This window comes from Perognathus longimembris, chromosome 20, assembly GCF_023159225.1.
Source record: "Perognathus longimembris pacificus isolate PPM17 chromosome 20, ASM2315922v1, whole genome shotgun sequence".
Classification (NCBI taxonomy): domain Eukaryota; kingdom Metazoa; phylum Chordata; class Mammalia; order Rodentia; family Heteromyidae; genus Perognathus; species Perognathus longimembris.
Window position 1 is genome coordinate 20,085,985 of NC_063180.1, and position 19,811 is coordinate 20,105,795.

The window sequence follows — 19,811 nt, forward strand, 5'->3', positions numbered from 1 at the left end:
GTGTGTCCTTTAGTAGTAGTTTATCAAGGGTAGCTCTCTAATCTTGTCCCAAGGTCCCAGCAGATTTGTGTCTATTAAAAACCAGACCTTCCCCCAAATCACTTTTTTTTTTTGTGCCTGACTTAGGGCTTGGACTCAAAATCTAGGCGCTGTCCCTGAGCTTTTTTGCACAAATGCTAAGCTAGCACTCTACCACTTGAGCCGCAGCTCCATTTCCACCTTTTAAAAGTAATCTATTGGAGCTATAAGAATCTCATGAACTTTCCCCTGTCCAGGCTGGCTTTGAACTGCAATCCTCAGATCTTAGTCTCCTGAGTAGCTTAGATGACAGGTGTGAGCCACCAGCTCCTTGGCTATACTCAGTCCTTTCCTGGGTACTTCTTTGAGTAAACAACAGTTATTATTAAAGATGCACGAGCACTTTTACATTTTGTAGTGGGACTCAGGCAGTATGCCGTGGTCACTAGTTACTCCGGGTGGGTTCTCTGGAGGCAGGCTGCCCAAAGGGGCAGTAGGCGGTGTCCCAGCAGGCAGCAAGGCAAAGTGGAGAATGCCCCAAGGTACTGTGGGTGATAGATTTGGATTTCCTTATGTATGATGGCTTCAGACCAAGATTGGGAGAGAAAGGCCATTCTTGCTAATTTTTTTCTCTCTCTCCCTCCCCTTTTTTTTTTCTGGCACATAACAACTAAAAAAAAAAAAAAGAAGAAAAAAGGATCACACACCCTCATATCTCATCCTCAATGGCACTGCAAGTTAGACTCGATAAGACTGGCATGAAGGGGAGGGTGGGAGGGCCTGGTGACTCTCTCCAAGAGCCAGCTTTGCCAGACTCCAGGATGTACCTCCTCTTCCGCCAATGCCCACAGGAGTCCAGCAGTCCTTCTGGATGGGCGGAAGGGGGTGAAGGGGAGGCCCACCTCCTTCCTCCCCCAGGGCTGAGAATCTCCCAGTGCACGGGAAAGGCTTGGGAAGTGTCGGTAGTGCTGCAGGCAGGTGGAGGACATTCATTACTTCTTTTTCACTTCTGAGTAAACTATTTCTGTGGCTGTGGAGGCTGGGGGCACGAACGTCGGTTCTTTTGGTTGTGCAGCATTGAACTTCAGGGAAGTGTATGAAACTTCATCCATCTGCAAAGTATGAGCGGTGCATCGTTAAAGCAGGGTGCAGCCAGGTGCCGGTGGTTCACACCTGTCATCCTAGCTACTCAGGAGGCTGGGATCTCAAGATTGTGGTTAAAGCCAGCCCAGGCAGGAAAGCCCATGAGAGTCTTCTCTCCGAAGAAGGTAGAAGTGGAGCTGTGGCTCAAGTGGTAGAGCACTAGCCTTGAGTGAAAAAGCTCAAGGGCAAAGTCCAGGCCCTGAGTTCAAGCCCTAGGATTGGCACCAAAAATAAAAGAAAATAATGAATCAATCTCACAGAACAATGTTGAATGAAAAAAGCCAGATGCCTATAAATATATTCTACATCCAGACTTCCACTGCTCTTTGTATAAAGAGACTGAAAGATTGTGTGTGTGTGTGTGTGTGTGTGTGTGTGTGTGTGTGTGTGTGTGTGTGTGTGTGTTGGTACTCATGCACTTGCTTCTCTTTTTAGATCAAGGCTGGTACTCTACCACTTGAGCCACAGCTCTACTTCTGATCTTTTTCTGGTGAATAGAAACTTTATCTGCCCAGGTTGGATTCAATCCATGCTTCTCAGATTTCAGCCTCCTGAGTATTTTAGGATTACAGGCGTGCACTAACAATGTTTGGCTAAAATTACAGTCTTGCTCTAAGATACTGCACGTAAGAGTTTGTATTCCATTACTCCCTTGTTTTTGCCTTGAGGAACTGAGATCCAAACTTCACTCGCATTTGTCTTCAAGTCAAATCCTTTCTATCCAGAGAGACTTTCCATGAGGACACTTGCTGTGCTTACCTCATTAGGAGAGTTGTCACGAGAAGTGTCCCGACCTGGAAAAGCAAAATTAGAGTTAGCAACCCTTGGGACTGCAAAGCTACGTTAAGAACTTGTGTGCTCTAGCTTGTTGAAGAGGTAGCAGATGGTGGCGGTGATGGTGGTTATGGGCCAGAGGCCGCAGACCCACCTCTGACCATGTAATATCCATGACAAGGCCTTGATTTTGACTTACTTATTATTTATTGCCCAGATGTGTTTCTTAGCAACATGGCCCAATGGCAAGGAGGGGCATTGAGGCCCGGAGCAGCCAGAGCACCCATAAGACAAGGAAAGCCTCACCAAGGGAGAATACCCGTATCCACCACCGAGGCAGGAGGGAAGGAGGAAGGGCAAGGAGACGAGACGGTGCCTGCAAACTTGATTCCCTCAGGCCTGCCTCGCTTGGGTAGAGTGGGTGCCCTCATCAGAGGGGGCCCTCAACTGAGGGGATGGGAAGTGGAGATCGCGTCTGTGAAAATTTCGAAAGGAAGGAGTGATTTGTGACTCCAGGATTGGCTGCCGGGGCGGGCACGGGGTGGCGCGTACCCCCTTCTCACGGGGTGAGTTGGCTTACTTACTGTGACTGGAGGCTGAGGGTTTGTGCTCTGTGAGATCGCGCTGGTCACTTGTCCTAAATAAATACCAGACACTGTGACTGCTATTCCCCAAGAAGAAGGACTTTTGCCCCCTGGGCCGGGGCCGGGCCTGAAGGTACTGTCCCGGCACTCCTTCATGTCTGTCATGTTCATTCACCAGCACTCCCCGTTCTTGGGCCTCACTATGATCCCTGCTAGTGTTTCTTCCTTTCCTATTGGTGCTATGTGCTGTCCACCTTCTGTCTGATCTATCTATTCTTTGGTTGGTCATGGGGCTTGAACTCATGGCCTGGGCACTGTCCCTGAGCATTTTTTGCTCAAGGCTAGTGCACTATCACTCTAAGCACAGCTCCACTTCTGGTTTTCTGGTGGTTAATTGGAGATAAGAGTCTCATGTACTATCCTGGGCTGGCTTTGAACCATGATCCTCCGATCTCAGCCTCCTAAGTAGCTAGGATGAAAAGCTGACAGGCATGAGCACCCGGCCCTTAGTCGTTATTTTTTGCTTTGCTGTGTGTGTGTGTGTGTGTGTGTGTGTCTGTGTCTGTGTTTACAGCTTCTGCACCTGTTGTTACTTTAACACCTCTCCTAGTTCGCATTACACAGATAGCCTCTGGATTTTGTTTTTCCTTTCACATTATCATCCATGAAGACATCCTTTCAGCTTCTCTCCCTGGCTCATTCCTCCTCCTCCTGCTATTGTGGTCCACAGAACATGGGGTTGCTTTCTCATGCTGCTCTTTCTATGTTCTCATCTGTTTTCTTTCTTAGCTCTTTGCTTCCTTACTAGGATGGGGTGGGGGGCAGAGGACATAATTGGATTGGTTTGCTGTAGAGTCCATCAGAACTGGACTAACCAGCTCCAACAGACAGAGTGGGAAGACAGGGAGCCTGGAGACCATAGGTGTTAGTGCTGGAAAGCAGGAAGGTTAGCCAAAGGAGGTGGCCAGCCCAGAGAAGGAGATAAAGAAGCCCTTTCCTCTCTCAAGCATGGCAGCTGACATGGAGAGGAAGGGCCATCATACCCGCCAGTCTTCCTGGAGTACAGGAAATACGCCAGGGCCGCTATCAGAGCCACCCCGGCCACAACTCCAACCACGATTCCGGCAATGGCTCCGGGCGAGAGGTCAGAGCTTGATTGTGCTGGGTCATATGTCGGGGGAAGAAAAGAGAAGAAATGGAGGTGAAATTATTTGGCGGTGAGGGGACCTTGATTAACACTTCTCAGCATGAAGTATGGCCTGTTTGTACCTTCCCAGGGAGGTAGTCTATGTGGGAAGGGTTGATCAGAGGCGGCAAGGTGAGGGGTAATTAATAGCTGGGCCTTTTGCAACTGATGGCGGCTCTAGATTCGGCCTTCCCTCCATTCTCTCTTGGCCTTTCTACACTCAGAAGGTTTGGGGATGAGAAGAGGGTGGATTTCTGTCTCTGTGTTGTACTATTCCTACTTCTCCATGGTCACATCTTTTTTTTCAGTATCCCTGTCCTGGTAGGGATACTGGGGTGGGGGTGGGGGGTCACCTGCCTCAAGGGCTTAATGGAGAGAGGCCCACACTGTGTACCCCATAGTGTGCACTCTGCATGACTCCCATGACCCTCCATGATTCCCATGGTTCCTAGGAAGGCTAGAAAAGTAGGTGCCCTTCTGTAAGACAGTTTGTTCCATTTGGGTTCCCCCGCTCCCTCTGATGGGTAACTTTGGTTCAAGAATTCACCACCAACCTTGAGAAACACTCTTAGCATTGCACTACCATTGAGAGCATCCTTCCTGCTCTTTCACGACTGCATTGCGGTCTGAGGCCTCTCCAGGGCCTCTCCCTCAGGGGTGTTTCCCCCCAGTTCATGCCTTGTGTCCAATCCCATCATGGCTGCCCCTCAGGGCATCCCAACTCATCTACCAGACTTGAAAGTTGGCACTGAACTCTTAATTATTATTTTTTGGGGGGCTGGTCCTGGGGCTTAAACTCAGGGCCTGAGAGCTGTCCCTGGCTTCTTTTGCTCAAGCTAACACTCTACTTCTTGAGCCACAGCTCCATTTCCAGCTTTTGGGGGAGATAATTGGATATAAGATTTTCACGGATTTTCCTGCCTGGATTGGTCTCAAACTCTGATCCTTAGATCTTGGCTCTTGGCCTCCCAGTAGATAGGATTACAGACCAACAGCACCTGCCTCTTTTCTTTAAAAAATAATATCTCCCACAGGGCTGGGAATATGGCCTAGTGGCAAGAGTGCTTGCCTCGTATACATGAGGCCCTGGGTTCGATTCCTCAGCACCACATATACAGAAAATGGCCGGAAGTGGCACTGTGGCTCAAGTGGCAGAGTGCTAGCCTTGAGCAAAAAAGAAGCCAGGGACAGTGCTCAGGCACTGAGTTCACGGCCTAGGACTGGCCAAAAAATAAAAAATAAAAAAATAATAATATCTCCCAGGTTGAGTTAGTACTTTGTCTCCGTGATTTTATTCTTTGTGTAAAGTTCTCTTCTTCTTCCCTACTCTCTTTCCACTACTTTTTGCATGTTTCTTCTTCATTTTAGTTACAGCTCTTTGGGCCTTCACCAGCAACCCACCAAAAGCTGATGATTCGTGTTGGCTACGGTTATAAGGATCTACCATGCGCCACGCCCCTTACGGTGTGTTAGTGCGCATCTCACAGTTGAGTGACACACTTTCCCTGTCAGGTAGATGCTCTTTCCATTTCTCATATGGGAAAACAGAGGCTCAGAGTGGCAGGAGCCCCTTCTTAGAACTGAATGCCGGGTGCGAGGTGGACCTGGCCACCTGACTGGGGCTGACCATAACCGCAAGGTGAACAGCAGTTAGTGTTTAGAAACTTTTCCTCTGTGTGGTATGTTGCTAAAGAATATTGTGCAAGTGGCTTACAGCTATACCTCTTTGCATTTACAGAAGAGGGCCTTGCCCAGACGCCAGTGGTTCTCACCTCTCACCCTAGTTCATCAGGAGGCTGAGACTGTGGTTTGAAGCCAGCCCAGGTAGGAAAGTCTATGAGACGCTTCTCTCCAATGAACAACCCCCCACCCCACCCCAAAAAGCCGGAAGTGGAGCTGTGGTTCAAGTGGTAGAGTGCTAGCCTTGAGCACAAAAAGTGCTGGGACAACACCCAGGCCTCCCAGACCAGTGCACACTCACACATGCACACACACTCACTAAAGCTAGAAGTAAAACTGGAGACTGCTACTGGTTAGAGCAACAAGAATTCTACAAGTATTACGTACCCTCATCTGCAACAATTGAATCATCTAGATAAGATGGACCAATTCCTAGAAACACGAAACCCGCTAAGGTGGAATCATGAAGAAATAGAAGATTGAATCCATCCATAACTAGCAAGGAGACTGACCTAATAAAAGTACTTGGCAAACACACACACACACACACACACACACACACACACACACACACACACACAAAATACATCCTTTTATGATGAAATACCCAAGCTAGTGGACAGAAACTACCTTATTAAACATAAGTCACAGCTGGAAATCCTACAGCCAACTTCACACTCAACGGTTAAAGACTCAAAAGCTTTCTTCTAAAGTCAGAAATGATAGGTCAGAAATGAGCCTATCAGCACTGTCGCGCCGCTGAGAGAAACTGAAACCACCCAGACTTGCAGAACGAGCTGAGCTACGCTAACAACCACCGCTGGCAGGAAGTCCCCACCTACTAATTCCCTGCTTTTGGTCGGGGCCAAATAAACCCCGACTGAGCCAGGCCCAGGCCCCACCTCTCTGATCCCGACCCCCTGGGGACCGACCAGCCGCTGACCCTTCTGGGCCTCCTCTCCTCTCCCCATCTGCTGGGGCCTCCTCCATCCAGAGCGCGGAGCCCGCTAAGCTTACTAAGAGGACTAAACGGCCGCCGGATCTGACTTATCGTGGCTTTTGTCCAAGTAAGTGGTGCACATCCTGTGGACGGCCACCTGGTGGTTTGGGATTCTATTGGTTATCCATGTAAACCCAGCTGAGGCCTCCACTTCCGCTCTCCCTCTCCATCTTCGGACCCAGACCTCAGCCTGACTTCAGCCTGGTCCCTGCACATTCAGCTTGGGTGAGTCCGTCTGTCCGTCCCTCCCCCCACCCCCCTTCCCCTTCCCAGGGTGTTCGGGCTTGCTTCCTCTGGGAACTTGGTTTCGTCCTTTTTCTACGAAAGTCATGTGCTCATGCCCCAGTCTCTCCCCGCCCCCCCCCCCCCCGCCTTTGTTAAATTACCTGCCACCTTAACTTGGGGGCCTCCTAATTTGGCCCCAGCAGCCCCGCTTTTATTAATTTTATCTCCCAACGAGTCCCCACCCTCTTCCGCCCTACCTCTTCCCCAGGACCAGGTAGATCCCATCCATCCTGTGGGACTTCTCCTCTGGGGTTGCAAGTTCTTACCAACCCTAAGGACCCCTGCATGATCTCAATTTCCAATCTCAGCAAAACACCGCCAGGGACTGTGCCCATTATCAATCGCCTTAAAAGTAAGGGACTTCTGGTTCCAACTCATTCCCCCTATAACACCCCGATCTGGCTCCTACCGGCTAGTACAGGACCTTCGCCTCATTAATGAGGCCATGGTGTCCAGCCCATATACTCTCCTTTTTCACATCCCTCCTTCCACCACCCATTTGTCTGTATTAGACCTCAGGGATGCCTTCTTTCCAATTCCCTTGGACCTGGCGTGTTGGGATCTTTTTGCCTGTATGTGGGAAGACACCGAGGCCTCTCAGGCTAGCCGGCTGACCTGGATGGTGCTTCCCCAAGGGTTCTGGGACAGTCACCACTTACTTGGCCAGGCATTGGCCACAACCTTGGGGAGTATGACTTAGGCTCCAACACTCTCCTAGCCTTACCTGTCGCCCTAGCTACAACCATGTCCAGCAGATTCATGTCTCCCTGCACATCAGGCCTAAGGCATCATTCCAGTTCCTAAAACCTCTCTTTTACCACCCCCACCTCTCCTCCATAGTTGAGTCTCCCGAGCATGCTTCACATGCTCTACCTCCACACCCCAAGGCGGACTTAGACCTGCCTTTCCAACCCACCAAATGAGGGGCTATCTCACCCATATGCCCACCCACAAGGGGATGAGGTACCTCTTGGTCCTGGTAGACACCCTCATGGGATGGGTGGAGGTCTTCCCCACCCTAAAGTAACGGCAGGAGTCCTAGCCCCATTTCTACTTTCAGAAATCATTCCCTGCTTTGGCCTTCCTTCCTCCTTCCAATCTGATAATGGCCCAGCCTTTATTTCCCAAGTAGTACAATGGGTTTCTTCTGCCCTGGGCATGGAATGGAAGCTGTTTGTCCCCTACAGGCCTCAGTCATCCGGTAAGGTTGAGAGGGCACAGGGTTTCCTTAAGACCCACCTGACTAAGCAGCCCTCGAGCTATGGCTTTCATGGATGGAGCTGCTGCCCTCTGCACTGGCCAGAGTACGGGCCACTCCCCAACCTACCTAAGTCCCTTTGAGCTGATGTGTGGACAGCCTTTCCTTCTTAATCCCAATCTGCCCTCCAAGCCACTGCCTTTAGCATCCTATTTGCCCTATGTTTCCCTCACCAGACAGCTGCTGTGGGAACACGCGGACCGGTACCTCCCCCATCCAGAAGAGGAGGAGGACCCCCCACGTGGCCCCAAGGAGCTCTCACCAGGGACTGGGTGCTTCTCAAGACTCTACATCCTAAGCCCCTGCAGCCCGGGGGACCGGAACTCACACCTGATCCTCACCGCTCCCACGGTGGTAAAATTACTTGGGGACCACATCTCTAGGGTTAAGTTCGCCCCTGACCAACATGCCCTCGACAGGTGCAGGTGGGAACAGGTGGGCCCTACCAAGGTGTGCATTCCCAAGGTTGGCCCTCCTTCTCCTCTCCCTCTCCCACCTGGTGACGCCAGGACAGAACCAATGGCGCTTTAAGATCTTGGAAACTAAAGGTACCACCTATGATGCCACCCAGGCTGAGCTAATAGGGTGGGGGGACTGTCCAGTGGCAGGATGCTCCTGGCCCCTCTCTTTCAAGATACAACCAACCGTGGTGGACTCCTCAACCCTAGCCGGAGGCCCATCTGGAACTCGACTGTATGCATGTTTCTTTCACGACCAAACCGAAAGCTGGTGCAAGCAAGGGGCCAAGTACACGGACTACTACGGAGGCTGCCCTTACTGGTCATGCAAGATGCATGCCACCTGGACTCCCATGTCCTCCCTCTTCTCCTGGAGTCCCCCCAACTGCCAGGGGGCATGCTCCCTGAATATCACCATCCCGGACCCCTGGGAAAACAGGTGGGAGGGGGGAGTGGAAGCCAAAATTTACCGCTCGTACTCCGCGGCTCACGCCCCACTAGAGGCGGTGTGGTTTATCTACAGGGAACCCACGGCTCTCCCTCCTGACCCTAAGACAGTACAACAAACCATGGGAAAGGCTTAAACGACACCCAACCAGCAACCTGGACTGGGATGCTTCCAAAATCCCCAGCCCAGTGGCTAGTGCCTGTGGCAGGACCTGTGATTTTAATCTGCTTATTTTTTTCTTTTTGCCCCTTGCTTTTTAAGATTTATACAGGAGTGGATACGGGAAATTACCAGGGGAACGGTCAATCAGCTCCTTCTCCTCCATACGTGTACTCATCTGCCTACCTCCCCTGCCATGGTGTCCTAGACAAATCGGCATCCTACCCAACTACGCCCCCGTTCAGCAGGAAGTAGCCAGAGGACTGTCGTCGTCCTTTTATCTAACCCCAAATGCCCAGATGTCAGGCGCTTTTTGCCCCGGCCATATAAACCCTGCCTGAGCCAGGCCCAGGCGCAACTCTCTGATCCCCACGGAGAGTCACTCGGGAGCACACCCCAATAAACTCCCTTTTAATCACCTCTACTTCTCTCTGCGTGCTAGCTCCTCACTTAGAACCTTACAAGCACCTCTGCTCAATATACTGTTAGAAGTCCTAGACTGACCTATTAGGTATGACAAAAATACAATTATCCCAGGGGCACGAACTTGCATGTAGAAAATTATAAGGATCTTATAGGAACTTCTAGAACTAAGAAGTAATTAATCCTAGCTACATGGGAGGCTGAAACTGGGAGGATTATAATTCAAGGCCAACCCAGGCATTGAAGTCTATGAGACTTCACTGCAATGGAGAAAAGCTGGGTACGGTGGCAGGCATGGTGCGTGCCTGGGCAGGAAGAGAGACCCTATCCTCCAAAACAACCAGTACAAAGCACTGTTGGAGGTGTGGCCTAGTGGTATAGAGTGCCTGCCTACAAAGCAGGAGGCTCTGAGTTCAAATCTTAGTAACTGCCTCAGGTTTGTTTTGTCAAAAAATTGTGTCTGCACTAAAAAAAGACACCATTTTCTCTCATCATTATTTGAATAGTATAATCCAACAACTATTTATATAGCATTGCATTAGGCATTAGAAATAATCTAGAGATGGAGCCAGGCACCAGCACAGTAGATCATGCCTGTAATGGGTCCTAGCTCTGCAGGAGGTTGAGACCTAGAGGATTTCGGTTCAAATCAGCCTGAGCAAAAAAGGAAAAAGAAAGTCAGCAAGACTCCACTTCCAATGAACCAACACAAGGCTGACCATGAGCCTTAGAGCCTCGGGGTCTTTGCCTCCCGAGTAGCTGGGATTACATGAGTCACTCATGCCTGGCTTACATCTTATTCTTTTTTCTTTTTGGTGGTCGTGGAGCTTGAACTCTGGTCCTGGGTGCTGTCCCTGAGCTCTTCAGCTCAAGGCTAGTGCTCTACCACTTGAGCCACAGCAACACTTCCAGTTTTCTGGTGGTCCATTGGAGATAGTCTCTGGGACTTTCCTGCCCAGGCTGGCTTTGAACCATGATCATCAGATCTCAGCCTCCTGAGTAGCTAGGGTTACAGGCATGAGCCACTGGCATCCGGCTTTCCTATTCTTTTCCCTATGACTTCTCCATTTGTGCAGTCATGGTAAAGAACTCCCCCCTCTCCCTTCCCCCGCAATGGTAAATTTCACAGGAAGAGGAGGGGTAACTCACAGCTCACAGACAGCAGGAGAGCTTCACTCTTCTTGACACTGACTGGGTTGGACACCTCACACCTGTACTCCCCGCTGTCCTCCCGCCTGACAGGGTCTATGCTGAGCGTGCTGTTGTCTTCAGATAGCTTTGTCCTCGAGCTGAGCCGCAGACTCTGGTCATTGAAGATCCACCGGATCGTGATTTCGGGGTCACGAGAGTGGCAGGTCAGGACCACAGATTCCTGTTCCATGACCGTGGTGTTGCTGGCGTGGATGGAGGGCTGTGTCACCAGCTCTGCAGACAGACAGACAGAGGAAGGGGACCACTGAGGCATTGCGGGAGCCTGGTGGAAGGCCCTTCCCATCTCTGCAGGGGTTGCCTCGTGATTTGTAAGGACACAGCTGTTACCTCCCTCTGAACCCCCAGATCGTCCAGGGTGACCCCCTGACCAGAGCCCTGGCCAGCTCTGTGAGTTCCACACCAGGAACCACTTCTCAGCCCCCATGGCCAACGGCCGCACGGCCAGGTGAAAAGTTCCCCCCATCAACGCTGTGCAACCCTTTTTGTGGTGATCTTTGTGACTATATGAGATCAAACCTCCTGGTCCCCGAAATAAAGTAGACATATTCAGAGGGAAGGTGGCGGCTGTTTCCCCTCCCTTCATTAAATACTTTTGTCAAGGAACTAAGATGACTAAGTCTTCATGGGATCAGGATCATTTCATTTGGAGAAACTCCAAACTAAAGAATTACTGTTTAAAGAGGACTTTTATTTCCTGATCTGTAGATTAACCAGCACAGCAAACGAAAACTATAGAGGTGAATGGTCACCGAGTTCACAAAAGCCTGGCATTCTCACTGCTCTTACAAATAGACACACTGGCACTGCCCTTCCCTCCCTTGGCAAAGCTTCTTGCTCTTCCAGCCAGCTCCCTCCTGCCCCCCCCCCCCCATGCACCCCGCCTGTGCTGGGGTCCCTGGCTTGCTGCAGCTGGGACTTCAGAGCCAGGACACAGTGAGGCTCTGGGGCTGGTTCTTCCCCATGTCCCTGAACCTGACCCACTGATTGACTTCAAGATTCAGCCAAATCCAAGATAGGCCTCCCGGGCACCTCCTCTACCTGCCCTGTCTCAGCCAGTACGTGGGAGCAGAGTGAGCCATTCACCCCTGATGATGGGCTCCTCCCCTCTCCTTCAGGGGAGGAAGCTCCCTGATCACGAAAGAAGGAGAAGAAAGTGGAGGCCACAGAAAGGGTTGATTCAGTGACAGAAAGAAGCTACTTGACAAAGACCTCGTCTTCTCTTCTCCTGGGAGGCCCCCTACCCCAACCTGGGACTTTCTAGGTCTAGGAGACCCAGGATGAGCCCCTCCCCACCCCAAGTCTGCCATGAGAAACAAGCAAATCTAAGCAATAGAGCTGGAGGCTTGGGGGAGAGATGGCTCGTGCCTGGAACTAACTTCGCCAGAGACTAGAGGCTAGCCATGAGCTGGGTCCGCCGCTGTCCCAGGGATGCACTTACCAAAGACTGTAATAGTCTTGACTGTGGTCCTATTTAGGCCAGTGACAGAGTTATGGGCGAAGCAGGCATAAGATCCACTATGGTTGGCAGTGATGTTGGGGATAAAGAGTTCTGGTGTGGATGACTGCGGCCTCTCATTGAACAGCCATGTGTACTGTGCGGGTGGGTTAGAGGCTGTGTGGCAGGAGAGGCTGAGGTTGGTCCCTTGACCGACATTTGAGCCAGGGGGGGTTATGATGGGGGCATCCGGGCCATCTGGAGCAAACAGAATAAAGTCACGGTTGATGTCATGAGATGGAAGGCCAGGTTCCCTGTCTGTGGAAGGCCCGGGCAGCCCCCTGAGCCGTGTCTCCATCTTAAGTGTCACCAGGGGCCAGTGGCTCACACTTACAAGCCTAGCTCATTTCTGTGAGACTCTTATCACCAACAGACCAGCAAAAAGCCAGAAATTGGAGCTGTGGTTCAAGTGGAAGAATGGCAGCTTTGAGCACAAAACAAAAACATAAACCAGGGGGCTGGGAATATGGCCCAGTGGCAAGAGTGCTTGCCTCCTACACATGAAGCTCTCGGTTCGATTCCCCAGTACCACATATATGGAAAACGGCTAGAAGTGGCGCTGTGGCTCAGGTGGCAGAGTGCTAGCCTTGAGCGGGAAGAAGCCAGGGACAGTGCTCAGGCCCTGAGTCCAAGGCCCAGGACTGGCCAAAAAAAAAAGAAAAAAAAATACACCAAAAAAAAAAAAAAAAAAAAGCAAAGGGGCAGCACCTAGGCTCTGAGTTCAAACCCCACGACTGGCACTCCCCCAAAAGATAAATAATTAAATAAAAACAAAATGGTGCCATCCAAAGCCGAGACTACATTCATCGATAGAGCACTTTGCTGAGCACATAACAGTGCTCTGGGTCTGTTCGCAAGCAGATTAATTAATTAGAAACCACTGACAAGTCCCACCTTGATCCTGTTGTGTTCACAGGGTTTGAGCCTAGCACAAGCTCTGTGTGTCCATCACAGGAGGGGGCCCCCCACCCCGAGCCCTGCACTTTGTTCCTTAGCTCATGGCTGGAATCCCTGGATGGACTTCGGTGGGGGGGGGGAGGGGAATGTTCTGGGAAGCCTGGGGGTGTCTGGGGGCAGGGGGTCTGTCCTGGGGCCCTGTCTTTGGGCTGGGCAGGTAGGATGACAGAGAAATAGAAGCTACTCACAGGAGACATTCAAGGAGAATGGATCGCTTCTGTTGTAGCTCACTAGATTGGAGGCTGCACATTCATAGGGTCCCGTGTCATTTCTCGTGACACGGAGTAAAGTGAGAATCCTGTTGTCGGTGGACAGGTCCAGCCTGGGGTCATTGAGAAGGCTCTGGCCATTGATCCACCATTGGTAGCTTGTGTTCTGTGTCTCGGGATCACAGGTTAGTACTACAGAGTCTTCCCCCTCCACAGGGCTGGAATTGTTGCTCGTGATGAAGAGCTTGGGTAACTTGGCTGCGTGGACAACAGAGAGAAAGATTGCCCTGTGCGGTCCCTGGTGACCCCTCTATAAAGACCTCTGTCTACCAGCGTGGGAACCTGACCCCCCTCTCCTCCCAGACAAGCTGGGAGTCCTTCACATGCAGGCAGGGTAAGATTCTCACCCACAGACCCAAGTGCTCAAAAAACATGGAGGCCACATGCACATGGAGAACAGAGATGGTCACATGAGTGACAGACCCAGAATCTAGACGGAGATGTCCTGCCTGTCTCATGTCCTCACTGCCCCACCTGTGTAGACTGAACACCTCCGACGACACAGACCTCCCTGGCTCGCCCCGGTGTGTGTCCTCTGAGACTCTGCCTTGCAAGGCTATCCTGAGGGCCAATCATGGCGGCCTCCTTCAGTTCCACATGAAGACAGCAGTGTGAGCCGAAGTCCCATGCCAGAGCTCAGGACCGAGGACTGGCGCCCTGGCTTGGGATAGGCGGGGCCGCAAGGCGGGTGGCTTTGTGCAGGTTCTCTAGGTGCCCAACTCTAGGGAATGATCTAGGTTAGAATGGGGGCGGCAGACAAGGCCTTGGGGCCGTCACAGTCCTGACCTTGGCTTTTAATATGCCTCCCCCCACCTCAGAGGGCAGAGGAGGACTGTGACAATCTTCCCTGAAACACGGGGACACATTTTCAAGTACAGAAGAACTGAATGGTGACCATGAAATATGCCAATCCAAGTCAGGCACTAGTGGCTTATGCCTGTTGTCCTAGCTACTCAGGAGGCTGAGTCTGAGGATCATGGTTCAAAGCCAGCCTGGGCAGGAAAGTCCATGAGACTCTTATGGCCAATGAACTACCAGAAAACTGGAAGTGGTGCTGTGGCTCAAAGGGGTAGAGAGCTAGTCTTGAGTGAAAGAACTCAGGGGCAGTGCCCAGGTCCTGAATTCAAGCCCCACAACAGACAAAAGAGGAAGGAAGGAAGGAAGGAAGGAAGGAAGGAAGGAAGGAAGGAAGGAAGGAAGGAAGGAAAGAAGGAAAGAAGGAAGGAAGGAAAAAACATGGCAGTCTGGCCCTTATGGGCCATGTGTGTTCATCAGATCCAGTATAAGAATTTGAGGAGGTAAATTAAAAAATGTATTATCAGGCCAATTTCTCTAGCGAGTGTAACAGGCCAAACTCTGAGTTCTGTTGCTCACATAATAATCAAAGGCAGAGGCTATTCAGGCACCAGTAGCTCACATCTGTAATCCTAGCTATTCAGGAGGCTAGGATCTGAGGATTGAGATTCAAAGCCAGCCCAGGCAAGCAAAACCCAAGACTCTGTATCCAAACGACCAGCAGAAAGTGAGGAATCTCCAAATACCCAGCACAAAACAGGGAGTGGGGGCTCAAGGGCCAGAATGCCAGCTGTGATTGAAAAAGCCAGGCCAGAGTGTGAGGTCCAAAGTTCAAGCCCTAGGACTGGTGTGGCACATGTACACACACACACACACACACACACAGGACACATGCCAAAGCTGCTTGGAATCAGTGACTCTGACTACAGAGGGCCTCTGCAGAGCTGGTCATAGCGGGAGGTCTGAGGTGTCTTTATCGTAAGAGATTCATGTCAGTAAATTCAGAGGTCTAAGTCCCCAGTGGAGATCTACAGGGGTGTGGATTGCTTTCTTCCTTTCCTTTGCCCTCAGCAATCAATCCCAGCTAGGACTTTTATCAAATTCTTCCAGACATGGCAGAGTCTGATGGAAATGACAGCGACTGGGACATTTGTGACTGGGTTCAAGGTCAAGCCTCCTGACCTTGATGTCATCATGAGGATACAGGTGTATAAAATAGGCTGGCTCCCCGCAAAGGCTGGAGAATGGTGAAGCCTCTACACCAGGACCAGGAAGGAGTAAAGAAGTGCAAAGAGTGTAGCCAAGGGCGCTGGTGGCTCAACACCTGTCATCCTGGCTACTCAGGAGGCTGCAACCTGAGGCTCACGGTTCAAAGCTAGCCTGGGCAGGAAAGTTCGTGAGACTCTCCAATGAACCACCAGAAAACCAGAAATAGAGCTGTGGCTCAAAGTGGTAGAGTGCTAGCCTTGAGCAAAAAGCTCATAGACAGTGCCTAGGCCCCAAATTCAAGGCCCATGACTGACCAAAAAAAAAAAAAAAAGAAGAAATGAAAAGAGTGGTGTAACTTAGGGCTGCCTACCTCTGCCGTTTATCTGGGGGCAAAAGGGCAACTGATTGGCAGGAGAGAGGCAGAGAGAGTGGGAAATACCCATGACGGTATAGAGCGGGGATTATAACGACTTCAAGGGCCCCAAGAGACCAGAAGCGTCATGGCTGACTCAGGCTGAGCGGGCCTCACCCTCAGGCCTCCCCCCAGCCCAGCTGAGGTCACCTGGGAAACAGGTCAGAGGAACGGAATGGGGATCTCAGCCTCCCCGAGCGACTGGGAACGGGTGTGGCCAGAAACTGCAAGGACTTGAGTCAAGTTTCAGTCTCTGAGGAAGTCCCCAGCCACTCGTGCTCCCGTCCCTCCATTCATTCAAGTTCGTGCTCCTGGCTCCCAGGGGCCTGTGGCTCCCACCTGTCATCCCGGCTACTCGGGAGGCTGAGACCGGAGGAACCTGGCTCCAAACCAGCCCCGTAGCCAAGTCCCTGAGCATCTCATCTCCAATGAGCCATCAAAAAATGATGCAAGTGGCACTGTGGTTCAAGGGGAGGGCACTGGCTTTGAGCACAAAAGCTCAAGGATAATGCACAGGCCCTGAGTTCAAGCCCTAGCCATGACAGGCGCCAAATAAAACCCAACAGAACTGAGAGTTGGCTACACTCTGGGCCCCGCGTTGGGTTCAGGGTGTAGTGGGGGTGAGGTAGCAATGCCCGCTCCTTCACTCCACAGCACATGGGCAACACCATGCCAAGCCCAAGTGAGGTCAGCAGGGGCCAAATCCAGCACCTTCTACGCAGGCCGCTCATGTCATTCTAAGGTAAGAACTGGAATTGTCATTTGCTCTCACTAACCCCAACTACGTTCCTCACACCCTGCCGACACCTGAGGTTAAAGTCTCTCAACCAACAGTTCCTCTCTGACAGGAGTCTCACAGACTCCTAGCAAGTCCCTCGAGAGGAGGGGACAGGGCGGTGGACAGAGACAGTCATCCCAGGTCTGAGGACTCCGATTCAGCATCCATATTTATTTCCCCATGCCTCAGTTTCCCTTTCCTAAGACAGATGGTAAACAGCCTGAGCCTTACCATGGTGTCTATAAATGAGCCACAAAGGAGTCACCCACATCAACAGCTCCTCCGAGAGAGAATTACTTGAGCTGGGGTCTCCATCCCCGCACCCTGGCCTTCCCTGGATGTGGCTCTCAGGGGAGTTCCCAGAGTTGATGACATTGTATGACATTCAGACAGGCAGAAAATCAGGACTCCTCAGCCCAGACAGGAGGCAGAATTCCAGCTGTGGCCAGAAGCTCCCAGAGTAATGTAGGGTGAGGCGCCTGAGCGAGGGAGGGAAGGAGAGAGAGAGAGAGAGAGAGAGAGAAGCCTGGAGCAGAGGCACCCTGAGGCTGCCCTAAGCCAGGCTCTGCCCACGCCCTGCAGGTTCTTTCTTAGGACCATGTTCCTGGGAGAAAAGACGGGGGGGGGGGGGGGGTGAACCGCTACCCCACCTGGCTGCCATTCTCTCTTGTCTCTCTGTCTCTGCCCCTCTCTCTGTCTCTGTCTCTCCCTCTCTCTCTAGCTGGATTCAGGTGAAGGATTTCTGTTTCTGCAAATCTGTTTCTACTGTGCATGCCCCATCCAGATGTCAGCTCCCCAGGGCAACAGAAAGCCGAGAGAAAGGTGGGCACCCAGTCCATCTCCACACACCTGTGTGCCTGGGCTGGGAATACGACACCCTCCCCCCCCCCCCCCCCGCAGCACCCGGAGGCCACGGTGAACTCACCGAACACTCTGAGCTGTCCAGATGCCTTTATACTGGTAAAGTCTTCATCAAAGATGTCCAGGGTGTAAACTCCGGAGTCATTGACAGTGACGTTTCGCACGGCCAGCGATCCGTGGGGCAGTATGGTCTCGCGGCCGCTGTTGGCGGGGCCTGGCTTGCTTTCGTTAGAGGACAGGGAATAGGCCGCCAAGCGATAGGCTTCCTCCGTAGTTGCCCCTCTGAACCAGCGGTAGATCTGAGTATTTGCTGGCTGATTGTGGACCCGGAGGAGAACGTCCTGTCCTTCAGCGGCATTGGGCGGCACGGATTCGATCCGGAGCTGAGACATCGCGGATGGAGTCCACAGGGCTAAAAGACAGGCTGCAAGGGGTGAGAGAGAAGAAGCCCATCAATAGTGAGACCCTGGTATGGGATGGAAAATGGAGCTCTGAGAAGGGGTCTTCAACCCCCTGCCTTGAGAGATATATGTGTGTATGTGTGTGTGTGTGTGTGTGTGTGTTTGTCTGTCTGTCTGTCTCCTTCTTGCTCTGTCAGCAGCATGACCTCCATTCCTTCACCACCCCTGAGCTTGCCACCCCCTCTGTGTGCAATAATCTTCTCAAGGGTCTTCACAGCTCACCCCTCGCTGCCCTCTCAGTCCCTGCTCACACTCGGGGTGTCCTGGTGAGATGCCTTTCCTGACCCCCCTCCTCTAGAGACCCTGGAGCTCTGCTTTCTCACCTCTCTCTGCTGTGTCCCTTCTGCAGCTGCTGTCACCCCCTGGCCTCCCCCGCTAGACGCCATCGCTGCAGTCTTGCTGCCCGCTGGGGAGGGAGCTCTGTGGGGACAGGGACCCTGTGGTCCCTGTGGTGGCCCTAGGCCTGGGACAGGCTCAGACACCTTGGATGGATGAACCGGCATTCCCAGGGCCCTGCGTGTCCACAGGGTTTATCTGGCAATTTCTGAGGTTGGTGGCTAAGGACACGTTGGCTGATCTGGTTGGTTTTTCCCTGGAGATTCCAGACACAGGTGTCAGATCAGCCCTTAGCATAGAGGAACTTGGGAGGAATGGAACTTTCCCTCCCCGCTTAGCACTTCCAATGCCCCAGGCCGTTTTCTGAGGAGGAGCCTTGTCCCTCTCCAGCTCCCACCGGCCGGCAGCCCCGTCCCCTCCCCACCATGCTGTCCTCCAACCCAGGGGCCTCCCCTCACCTGTGAGCAGCAGCCCCTGCCAGGGCCGGCGACCTCCCTGCACAGAGGCCCAGTGGGGCTTCATGGTGTCTTCTGCAGCCCCTGCCTAGAAAGGACAGCCTTGCTTCCAGAACCACTCCCCTGCTCCGTCCTTCCTCCCTCTGAACTGAGCCTCCTCCCGGGGCTGGAGCACTTTCTAGGGTCACATGGTATGGGGGTGGGATCTGTCACCGCAGCCTGCCCCTCTCTCCCTTCCCCCGCTCCTCCCTCCCTCCCCCCTTCCTCCTCCCCGCCCCCTCTGGTTCCTCCTTTCCTCAGTGTGGGGTTTCAGTCCCCCCAGCACACTGTGAGAAGCAGCAAGACTTATAGGGGCCCCTGCCCTCCGTGGGACCTGCCTGCCTGAGGTTTGCGGACCTAGGGAAGTGTTCTCTTTTCCTGACTCAGGACCCCTGCAGGCCTGGTGGAAATCGCCCGTGGCAGGAAAGCCACAGAGATGTGGGGGGGGGGGGGGGAGCGGGGAGGAATGGGTCACCTGAGTCTCTGCAGGGCCAGGGACCAGATCCAGGGACAGCTAGCAGGGCAGTATCCTCCGGAGCTGACCGGGGCGTGGAGGGTGGGTGTGGTGCTCTGCTGTTGGTAATGATGGCGATCAAGGGCCCCCAGGCGCCGGCAACCTCCGCACGGGGGTGCAGGGGGATCCTCCACGCCCGCCTGAGTCAACAGAGCCTTGCCTCTGGCTGGCGGCCAGTGGCCTTTGTCCTTTGTCCTCTGCCCTCGGGCCATCCAGCCGGCCTCCCTCTGGCACCCCAGACACCTGGCACAACAGAGTCCTCCAAGACAGGGAGGTCACAGGCAGGAGGGAGCAGGCCACCCAGGAGAGGCGTCATGGGGATCCGCAGAGCCCCCGGGGGCAGAAGTCAGACTGCATCTCTGCCTCCTACACCCAAGCCAGCTTCAGGCCCCGGGGATTCCTCCCACTGCCAGTTACCTGCTCGGTGCAATGCCGCCCCCTGGAGGCCGTGAGCAGACCCACGGCCAGGGGTCAGGACCGCGGCTGGCTACCTGCCCACCTCAGCCTGCCCCACCGCTGTCTTTGCCCAGAAGGTATTTTTATTTTTGTCCAACACCAGGACTCAAACTCAATACCTGATACCTTTGTTCGTTGGCTGGTGC

The 19,811-nt window shown here is 52.7% G+C and overlaps 1 protein-coding gene across 3 annotated transcripts; it reads right to left on the minus strand.

Annotated features, from left to right (window-relative positions):
* Nucleotides 1–579: 579 nt before the first annotated feature.
* Nucleotides 580–18,784, minus strand: Ceacam1 (CEA cell adhesion molecule 1). 3 transcript variants are annotated; one of them, XM_048369155.1, is made up of 9 exons: nt 18,660–18,784; nt 17,469–17,828; nt 13,269–13,547; nt 12,067–12,321; nt 10,566–10,841; nt 3,563–3,689; nt 2,520–2,572; nt 1,921–1,955; nt 583–1,130 (listed from the first exon to the last, which is right to left on the minus strand). In XM_048369155.1, exons 1-9 carry the CDS (start codon nt 18,721–18,723, stop codon nt 1,011–1,013), a joined length of 1,569 nt encoding a protein of 522 aa, XP_048225112.1. In that variant the 5' UTR covers nt 18,724–18,784; the 3' UTR covers nt 583–1,010. The 3 variants fall into 3 exon arrangements, with proteins under 3 accessions (XP_048225115.1, XP_048225112.1, XP_048225114.1); XM_048369157.1 differs by lacking the exon at nt 2,520–2,572 and having other exon boundaries at nt 974–1,130; XM_048369158.1 differs by lacking the exons at nt 12,067–12,321; nt 13,269–13,547 and having other exon boundaries at nt 580–1,130.
* Nucleotides 18,785–19,811: the final 1,027 nt, after the last annotated feature.

What these genes read in the sequence shown, in the direction of transcription:
- Ceacam1 (XM_048369155.1), bottom strand. Translation starts at nt 18,723, where the DNA reads ATGAAGCCCCACTGGGCCTCTGTGCAGGGAGGTCGCCGGCCCTGGCAG. An exon ending in TGGACAGCTCAGAGTGTTCG is followed by an intron (nt 13,548 to 17,468) that starts GTGAGTTCACCG and finishes TTGTCCACGCAG; the next exon opens with CCAAGTTACCCAAGCTCTTC. An exon ending in ATTCTCCTTGAATGTCTCCT is followed by an intron (nt 12,322 to 13,268) that starts GTGAGTAGCTTC and finishes TGTTTGCTCCAG; the next exon opens with ATGGCCCGGATGCCCCCATC.